Source organism: Botrytis porri, assembly GCF_014898465.1.
Source record: "Botrytis porri strain MUCL 3234 chromosome Unknown BPOR_002, whole genome shotgun sequence".
NCBI lineage: Eukaryota > Fungi > Ascomycota > Leotiomycetes > Helotiales > Sclerotiniaceae > Botrytis > Botrytis porri.
In genome coordinates this window covers 842,505-852,567 of record NW_024066076.1, presented here as the reverse complement: position 1 = coordinate 852,567, position 10,063 = coordinate 842,505, and the positions used below count along the sequence as shown (strand labels likewise).

The 10,063-nt window shown below is 42.7% G+C and overlaps 3 protein-coding genes across 3 annotated transcripts; 2 read left to right on the top strand and 1 right to left on the bottom strand.

Annotated features, from left to right (window-relative positions):
* EAF01_001329 (uncharacterized protein) lies at positions 1-2,352 on the bottom strand (the record flags this gene model as incomplete). Its single annotated transcript, XM_038909579.1, has 2 exons — positions 1-1,625; positions 1,671-2,352. The coding sequence occupies 2 exons, from the start codon at positions 2,350-2,352 to the stop codon at positions 1-3; spliced, it is 2,307 nt and encodes a 768-aa protein (XP_038774391.1).
* A 2,430-nt stretch (positions 2,353-4,782) lies between these two features.
* EAF01_001328 (uncharacterized protein) lies at positions 4,783-7,042 on the top strand (the record flags this gene model as incomplete). The annotated part of the gene is made up of 3 exons (XM_038909578.1): positions 4,783-4,995; positions 5,164-6,037; positions 6,087-7,042. 3 exons carry the CDS (start codon positions 4,783-4,785, stop codon positions 7,040-7,042), a joined length of 2,043 nt encoding a protein of 680 aa, XP_038774390.1.
* A 353-nt stretch (positions 7,043-7,395) lies between these two features.
* Positions 7,396-8,638, top strand: EAF01_001327 (uncharacterized protein; the record flags this gene model as incomplete). Its single annotated transcript, XM_038909577.1, has 3 exons — positions 7,396-7,426; positions 7,479-8,343; positions 8,443-8,638. The coding sequence occupies 3 exons, from the start codon at positions 7,396-7,398 to the stop codon at positions 8,636-8,638; spliced, it is 1,092 nt and encodes a 363-aa protein (XP_038774389.1).
* Positions 8,639-10,063: the final 1,425 nt, after the last annotated feature.

Sequence of the window (10,063 nt, the reverse complement as noted above, 5' to 3'; positions counted from 1 at the left end):
TCACGGACTGCCAAAGAAGACATCATCTTCATTCCTGAACATGCCAGAATTATCAGCTGCTACGCCAAACATACTGTCGAATTTTCCGACCAAAAGATCTGGATCACGTTCGAGTTGTGTACCGCTGGTACTCCCTGTGACAGCAAAAGCCTCCAAGAACAAATCATCTTGCTCTGTGATATTTGGCAGATTACTGAGTTCACCACTATTTGAAACGGCATCTAGGTCATATTGATTGGCGCTAGTCGTGGGCGAAGAAGATGATTGGCATAGAGCAGGCGGTGAGTAATTGCTCTGTGCAGATTTGGTGGGTGATCCAGGATTTGATCGAAGATGTTCAGGAAAGTTGAGCCGAGTGCGGAATCCATTTGGCGCGTGCGTTGATTGTATTGTATTTGGTTCTACGCATTCGGCAATTGATGTCATTGATGAAATTGAAGATATTGATGCTGCTACTGAAGAGGACCTTTCTCTCGAAAATGGATAGCTGTCGTGTGTAGCAAGAGAGCTTTGAGAAAACCCATAGTCTCCAAAGGGTCTCTCATCAAGGATGTCTAAATCGCTACGAGGTGATTGGGCGCATGCACTTTCCGAATATTCTGATGATGATGTATCTGAAGGGCTCGTCTTGTTTTTGCTTCGAGTTCGCGATGCCTTTTCAACACGTTCTTCATCGTCAGGTCGATTTTTCCTTGGTCTACCTCTCTTTACTGTCTTCTTCACCACACCTTCGAAAGCACCAATACACATCCCACGTTGTCTGTGGCGAGTCAAAGCATCATGTCTAGCGAAACTATTTCCACATTGACATGGATAAGGTTTTACACCAGTGTGAATCTTTGCGTGTCGTTTGAGATCGTGCTGGCGTACAAAGCATTTGTGACAGTGTGGACATTGAAATTGTCTATCGCCAAGATGGGTCTGAACATGTGACTTGATATTTTCCTTTCGACCAAATCGCTTACCACATTCTGGATACAAGCAAAGCCACTTTGTGTCGCCAGGTTCCGGTGCTTGAATGTAGGTAGCGATATCATCAATGGTGATTCCAGTATCAGTAATTGACTCTTCGAGGTTGATACTCGAGACGGATTCGGATCGTCGGTAAGATTGAGCAGGAGAACTACAAGCTGGCTCTGAAGCGGGAAGACCGTGAGAGTAATTAGACATAGGGTAAGGCGATATGTCTGGCGCTTCTAAGATAGGTCTGTTTGTGAAAGGATCTCTGAAAACATTTCTTCGAGATTGCTCTGGTGATGAGGGATATGATAGATCTTGTGAAACATTAGAAGAAGTCGGTGAGTATTGTGCCGCTTGAAATTGTGGATCATTTTTCATAAAATCGAGGTTAATAGTTGACATATTCATGAAATTTGATGTTGGCATCGGTGCGGAGTCAAATGTGCTGGCAGTGGGCATGGGTCCTGATCCTAGTGGGGCAGGTTCGGCTTTCATCTCAGCTTCTCGTCTCATGTCGTCAAAAAGATTCTTGGTTCTCTGATTACTTTTAGGTTTGATCGTTTCCTCCATAGATGTGTCGTAATCATCACGAAATCTTTGTGGAATGTGTTCCAGCTTGATGGTTCGGTCGTATGGACTTTCCAGGGGAGCTGGGGGAAAGTAATCTAGAACAATGAGAACACATTCGAAAACCTAGATTGACAACTTACTGGTAGAGTTTGCATCTGGAGGTGTAATTGGTCTTGATGGTGATTTCAAAGCTAGATTCTCGAATTGAGCAACCCTCTCCAACATCACACCACTTATCCTTCTCGATGATCTTCTGCTGTGGTTTGCAGAACTTGGCTGTGAATGGACACTTTGTACCTCGGAATCCTGAAAGAATTCCATGAATGTTGGTGTCATTGCTGTGTTTGTAGTGAAGAAGTCGAACTCATTGTTCCCATTGAAGTTTGGATCGACTGGTATGATCGGGTTCATTGGGCCGGAATATGAATATGAGTGTTGATGTCCTTGCACCTCATATGGATTTGAACATCCGGAGTCGAACGATTGTCTGTGTGGGGTGACGAGTGGTGAAACAAATTGATTCTCGTCATTGTCGTAGATAGGAAATGGCTGCTGGCCCGGGCGAACCAGTCTCTGCTGCTGCGTCTCTCGCAAAATATGCTGTTGTGTCGTTTGATATCCTATGTTAGTATCACTTATCGATTGACCCTGCTGTTGAATTGGACGTGGTCGTGTGTCCAGACTCATCCCACGTCTGTGGGCATGTCTTTGGACCGGTGGCAGGTTGTTTGCCTTCACTGCATCGAACGCGGTTGGAGTGGAATTTTGGCGTCGATGTTGTCGATGTCGATTTTGAAGGTTGTTGGATGGATTAGACAGCATTATGAATGCTAGAAGAGTTCGGAAATGATGTCGATTGAAAGTATTGCAATTAAGCAAACCTATATGTTCCGAGACTATGCAATGCATGAGTTAGCGCGATGATCGATGTATGAAGATAGAGCGGTCTAGATATCCATAATCGTACATACATACCTCACGCAGCGCAAGCCGTTAGGCCGGGCAAATGTTGATCTCAGGATTGTTCAGCAGTACTTGACTCTCTTCTGAGTCTTTTTTATTATTAATGATAGATATAGGACTTCCTCAGCCCTTTGGAGTCAATTGAGCAATTAGCTAATGGGAGTTTTGGACGAAAGACTTCTCCGGTAGAGGAAGTGTGATCTACTGTGGTAGTTTTTCAAATGTAGGTAATATGATTCTTTCTTTTGTAAAATGTGATTCTTTTTTGAATCTGGATATGAATTTGTGGGGATGTGTGGAGAGATGAATGAAGGATGAGGGGAGCGAAGAGAGGAATTTGAAGGTTTAGATAGTCCAGCGCGCGTCCGGAAAGCTGATGTTATCTCAGGCGCCAAAATCAACAAATCCTAGTGTCGGTTGGGATAGCAACGAATTTGGACTAATTATCCAATGAACGATAAATCACGATAAATACCAGATAAATAGCTTATTTAGATGATCCGTGTGCAATGGATTGGATAGAATTGGATAGAATGGGATTGGATTTGTCCTTTTATCAATACCAAACTTCGGAGAAACTTTAATGAAATGGTGAGAGGAAGCAAAATCCAACATTGGGTGAGGATGGCCAATCAATTAACTCGGGTAGGGAAAGTTCTCTGAAGGCGAGAGAGAGATAGGCATTATGGGTATATAAAGTCAATTTGATGATTTTCCCGAGGTCCCTTTTGCCGATGACCAGACGGACGGGAAGGGCAAGATTAGAGAGAGGATATGAGGAGCAAGATAATAAGTAGGGAACTATCTGCCTTGTCATAAGTAGTCGAGTACTCCTACTCAAATACTAGATGATTGTTGAATTAAATCAAAGATGGATGCTCTATGGTGTAATTTATGTTGGATGATTTACACTTGATTTACACTTGATTTACACTTGATTTATACTTGATTTATACTTGATTTATACTTGATTTATACTTGATTTATACTTGATTTATACTTGATTTATACTTGATTTATCTTTGGTTTATCCTTAATTTATCCCTTGTTTTATATTATACCTATGTAGGTATCCACGTAGATATGTTTCATCATCTGTACAGCGTATGACAATTTCCATAAATGTTATTACACGACTACCCGTGGACTGTCTGTCTAGATACCTAGGGGAATACCTAGGGCTACCAATGAATCAGATACTAGGTATGATGACCTACCGACCTTCCTACTACATTATACCTACTATACTCTATGCTACTACACTCATACTACTACACTCATACTACTATACTCATGCTACTATACTCATGCTACTGCTCTCATCCTACTGCTCTCATGCTACTACACTCATGCTACTACACTTATTATGCTATTATACTCATACTACTACACTCATACTATTATACTCATACTACTACACTCATACTATTATAATCATACTGCTACACTTGTCCTACTACACTTGTCCTACTACACTCATCCTACTGCACTCATCCTACTACACTCATCGACATACTACTACCTAGCTACATACCACACATCACATCCCACATACTATCTCCAATGTTGATGATGATTTCACCATGAATCATTTTGAATTTCCAATCTGAAACTGATTCAAATGTCTGCCTCCCTAGTGCCTTCCCACTCACCTAGTCCTCACCTAGTCCAGAGTAAGAATCCTCAGATATCTATTTTTAATCCCAATCATGATCACTCCAATTTGGATTTTTCCTTTTCGAGCTGTCCTAAGAAATATCGTCCTCAATTCAATCTCCGGGTGGAATCGTGTACCAAAAATTCATTCATTTTTTTCTTCTTCATCTGGTGGGCGACCCAGGGATAGATAGTATTGAGTGGGAATCTCGGTATTTCCCTATCAACTATCACCCGTACTTCAATTTCTTCTGGAGCCATTATATACCTACCAAAGGCTCCCGGAAAGATTCACCACCCAAAATTCAACTTCGTGTGAAGATTTATTACTTCCCATTTCATTTCATCGGAATTTCTTCTCAAAACTTCGAAACGTCGAAACTCAATTATTAATCTTCAGCTCTTCAACAACACGGTTCCCTCAATTCTCCCATAGTTGACTGACTTTATAGATGATGCACAATTAACTTTTTCTAATTGTTTGATCTCGAATTTCCTGAGCCGTATCATCACACTACTAATAAAGTACCTATCTAACTGCCTAGTACGTACTTGACTACCCAGCTCCCTCACAACCTAACTAATCAGGTACCCGGTTCATAAAGTTGTGAGCGCATAATAAGTTAACTAATCATGGCATCCACTACGGGCACAATGCGTGGGACACCAAGTCGCAGCGGTCAGGCGCGTGGTCAATTGCCCGTCTTTAGCAATAGTCCGGCGTCGAATATCCCTCGACCCGCACAAGATTCTCATGCGACAAATGCAACTCCTCCAAATACACAAAGTGAAGTCGGTGGATCCAGTATGAGTGCAAGCAGAGCAAAACAATCCAAGAGGGATGAGGTATGTTATATTATTTTCCGATTATTGTTTCATCTTGTTCTCCCGCCGTCATTTTTATAAATCCGGTGCATATCAAGAAATTTGTTCCTCGTGTGTGCAGCTGCAATCCATCCCACCATGCCGCAAATGAGACGTCAAAAAAGTAAATCGAGGTTGACCGTGCCACAGGCCATCCGGAGGAAGATCGAGACGGACCTCAGTAAGAAGAGTAAGACGACAGGTCGTGCTCGTCAGACAAGAAAAGCCCCGCCAGGGACCGTCCTCGCCCTTCGTCCAAGTCAAGCTCTCCAGATCAAACCGAATACCACTGTAGCAGAGGCTGCACAGTTGATGGCAGCAAAGAGAGAAGATTGCGTCTTAGTTACCGATGATGACGACCGTATTGCCGGCATTTTTACCGCCAAAGATTTGGCATTCCGAGTGGTTGGAGCAGGAATCAAGGCCGCCAATATCACAATCGCAGAGATTATGACCAAAAATCCTCTCTGTGCGAGAACCGATACCAGTGCTACCGATGCCTTGGATTTGATGGTTCGAAAGGGATTCCGTCATCTACCAGTCATGGACGAGAACCAAGATATTTCAGGTATTCTTGACATCACAAAGTGCTTTTACGATGCCATGGAAAAATTGGAGCGGGCTTATAGCTCATCGAGAAAGCTGTACGATGCTTTAGAAGGTGTTCAATCTGAACTGGGATCCAGTCAACCACAACAAATCATTCAATATGTGGAAGCTCTTCGATCGAAAATGTCCGGACCTACTTTGGAGTCCGTACTCAATGGAATTCCACCCACAACTGTTACCGTACGAACATCCGTCAAGGAAGCTGCTGCATTGATGAAAGAGAACCATACTACGGCTGTTCTTGTACAAGATGGGGGGTCAATTACTGGTATTTTCACAAGTAAAGACGTTGTTTTACGCGTTATCGCACCCGGATTGGACCCCTCCAACTGCTCTGTTGTACGTGTCATGACCCCGCACCCGGATTTTGCTCCTATGGATATGACTATTCAAGCAGCGCTAAGAAAGATGCATGGTAAGTTCTGTTGTATTTTCCTTGGATAGACATTGACTGACATAATTAGATGGACATTACTTGAACTTACCAGTCATGAACGACCAAGGCGAAATTGTCGGCATGGTTGATGTTCTCAAACTTACATACGCTACCTTGGAGCAAATTAACACCATGCAAACAGGTGAAAGTGATAGCGGGCCAGCATGGAATAAGTTCTGGATGTCTCTCGAGCATGATAATGAATCCATGATCTCTGGTGAAGGAAGCCATCATCATACTACCGGCGGTCGTTCTTTGATGTCCCCAGATATGTCAAGAAGTCATGAACGTCAAGTGGATGCTAGTGTTGCTCCTAACGATTCTGCTTCACATGTTGGTGTAGATTCTCCTTCGCATTCACATTTGAGTCGTCATAATGATACACCTCCTGAGGATGTTCCATTTGCGTTCAAGTTCAAGGCTCCAAGCGGACGTGTACATAGAGTTCAAGTCATCGCTAGCCATGGTTTAGCTGAACTTATCTCTGCTGTAACAGGCAAGTTAGGATCAGAAATTGATGCTGTCGGAGGTGTAGCGACTGTGGAGGACGGTAAAATTGGCTCATCTGGCTTTGCTCTCAGTTATCTTGATGATGAGGGTGATTCTGTATCAATCACAACTGATGAAGATCTTCTCGAAGCAATTGTCCTTGCTAGAAATGGTCATCGGGATAAAGTCGACTTATTTGTTCACGATCCTGAGAAGCCACCAATGGCTGCTACTTTAGATCCTCAACCGCCTATCATTCAAGTAGCTACTCCACCAGAATCAGCTACTATCCGAAGACGTCGTGTTGTTGATTCTGAAGATGAAAGCGATGATGAACCTCGAGTCAAATCAAAGTCACGAAAGGCAGCAGCTCCACCGCCCGCTGCAGAAGTCATTCAAGGAGTACCAAATGAGCTCTTATTACCTGGAGCAATTGTAACTCTTGCTGTTGTTATTGTTGGAGTTTTTGCATTGACTCGCGCTACGAGCCGTTAACCTAATGTGTTAGAACTTGCGTTGATATTGTTAGACTTCAATTCTCTGTAGATCTCCATCTTCTAGACGGAGTCATACATGCATCATGTTGCCTTTTGATAACCATTTGATAGTTTTGCGGGAATTCAACTCTATACCCTTCTTTGCAAATAATAGAATTTATATTTTCTGCTACATGTGAACTTTAGATTTTTACTCTATGATTGTTATTATTGTCTCACATATTGTCGCCGTCATAAAAATTATGATGTGCCGAAACGAGATTAGCGTATGTTGCCCCACTAGCGTGATATCAATGTCCGAGATCTCAAAAAAGTCTCGATAACGTCAAAATCGCCATAAACAACCTCGAAATGATTTTAAGAAATATTGCCATACGGCATGGTAAGTAATTGTATCTATGTACACATGGGCTATTAATTGAAGTTCAAAACAGGCCGAAAAGCACTTGCTGCACCCCTCCGCGTCTCCCAATCCCGCACTCTCTCAACAGAGACCTCGACCCTCGAAGCCTCAATAGACAACCACAACAAACAAACCAATTCTCTCGAAGCCACACTTCATTCTCTCCACCTCACCCGTAACTTCACACCCCCTCAAAAGAAGAAAACCCCCGGTCCCAAAGTCCCCAATGTGGCCGAAGATTTCCACAGATTCAACCACATCAAGAAACGCACTGCAAAATTAGGATCCATCGTTCCTCAACACTACGAACCCCATCAACTCATCGTCAATCCTCCCGCTCCCAAAGATGTAACCCTCGAACTCCTCATGGCTAGTCAATCTCATCTGGGCCATGCGACACAGTTGTGGAACCCCGCAAATCAGAGATATATCTATGGAATTCGTCAGGGCGTTCACATCATCAGTCTTGAAGAAACCGCCGCGCATCTTCGCCGCTGTGCGAAAGTCGTCGAAGGGGTGGCGTATCATGGGGGTCTTATTCTCTTTGTTGGTACGCGCGCAGGCCAGGATTCTGCAGTGGTAAAAGCGGCGGAGTTAGCAAAGGGTTGTCATCTTTTTAATCGATGGGTTGCGGGCAGTATTACGAATGGTGATCAAATTCTGGCAAAGTGTGCGATTAAGGCGGTGGATGCTCTGGATGCGAGTGTGCCGGGGTATGAAGATAAACTTTTGAAGTGGAAAGCGCTCAAACCGGATTTGGTGGTTTGTTTGAATCCGTTGGAGAATTATATCTTGTTGCATGAGTGTGGTCTGCATAATATTCCGACGATTGGGGTTATTGATACGGATGCGGATCCGACTTGGGTGACTTATCCCATTCCGGCGAATGATGATAGGTATGTTTTAATTTTCTTCTTCCCTTCTCTCTTTTTATATTGAGTTTCTCCTATCCTCTCCTCACCCATCTCTTAAACCCCACACTAACATTCCCACAGTCTCCGCTGCATCCAACTCATAGCCGGAGTCCTCGGTCGCGCCGGTGAAGAGGGTCAAAGGAAACGTCTCCAAGCTGCAAAAGAAGGGACGGTCACTTGGTTACCACCACCGGGTCTAGGGGAACCAGTTACGGCGGAAAGTAAAGCGAGAGAAGCGGCGGCCAAGAGGAGAGGTGGTACGAGTACGAGTACGTAGGGGGAGTTGTAGGATTGTATAGACATGATAAATTGCATGGAATGGGGAAAATGGATAAAACACATGGATGATATGGATAAGATTATTTTATCGGGTTTTTGTCGCGTGTCTTGTGCGTCTGTGTTTGATTGATTTGGTTGTAGTTGCTAAATCTACATCTTGATGTGTTCGCGATGAGATCAGATTGAAAGTGGAAACTTCAATGAGAGAGGTATTCATTCATTCATTCACTCAACGATCATCTAATTGTACCTATCTTCTGTATCTCCTAGATCATTGCGTTCATCTCATCCCATCCCATCCCATCCCATCCATTTCTGCTTCATTTATTTTCTTATAAGTGTATCCATATCTCTGGTCTATTCTCTTTTCACCATGTGAAACGAAATCTCTTACGCGGATTTGGTGGAAGTTGCTTTTCATATGATTCATCTAATGTGTTCTCTGAATGATTACTTTATTCTTAAGGTTCCCTTTTAGCTCATAGCTCATTTTCATTTTCGTTCTTGTCTTGGAATTGTTTTCGCTTAGAGCTTGGATCTTCTAGATTTTCTCGACTCGTGGCTTCTCGACTCGTGGCTTCTTTGCTTATTTTATATACGCGCTTCGCGCTTTGGTTCTGGGATGTTTGAGTGCTTTATTTTGGGTGGGTTTGTGTTTTGGGGGGAAGAGGGGAAGAGGAAAGAGGGGAATAGAGGGGGGGAGGGGGGTGAGGTGGGATGAAAGAGATTGGTTTGTTGACTTACAAACTTCCACCTCGAACTCCTGTTCTTCTTGTTTTTTCTCTTCTAATCATTTCTTTTCTTTTTGTTTTTCACTTGTCACTTCTCTCTTGTATTTTCTTGCCTCGCATATCATGACTTCTCACTTCTTACTATATTGTTCTATCTTCTCCCTTCTTGTGTCCTTGAGAAATGCTTTAATTTCTATTTCAAGGTTAGATGGGTATATTTGATTTACTTTTTCATTCTTCCGTGCTCTCTGTTTATATTTATGATTTTTTCTTCCTTATACTATTGATTCTTTTCATTTCTAACTTTCTCATTCTTTTTCTTTTGCTTGTGTGGATTTTTTTGGTTCAATTCAATACGATTCGATTCGGTTGACGTATTTGTAATCTTTTTTCTTTCCTACTCCTGATCTCTCTCTCTCTTGATCCTTCTCACTTCTATCTCATCTTATCTTTTTCTCTTTCTCTTCTCCCTTCCCTAATCTTTTTTGCTCTTATCTCATGAAACTCCCTCTCTCATTTATTTTGGTTCGGTGGTGCGATTCGATCCCATTGCCTGGAGTTTTTTTGTTTTGTTTTCTTTTGAGGCTTAATTGTATCGGTTTTTATCTGTATTTACTTGTGATCTTTCTATTCATTTTTGAGGGGGTTCTCGCTTCTATTTTTGCTTCCTTTTATTCTATTTCATTCTATCT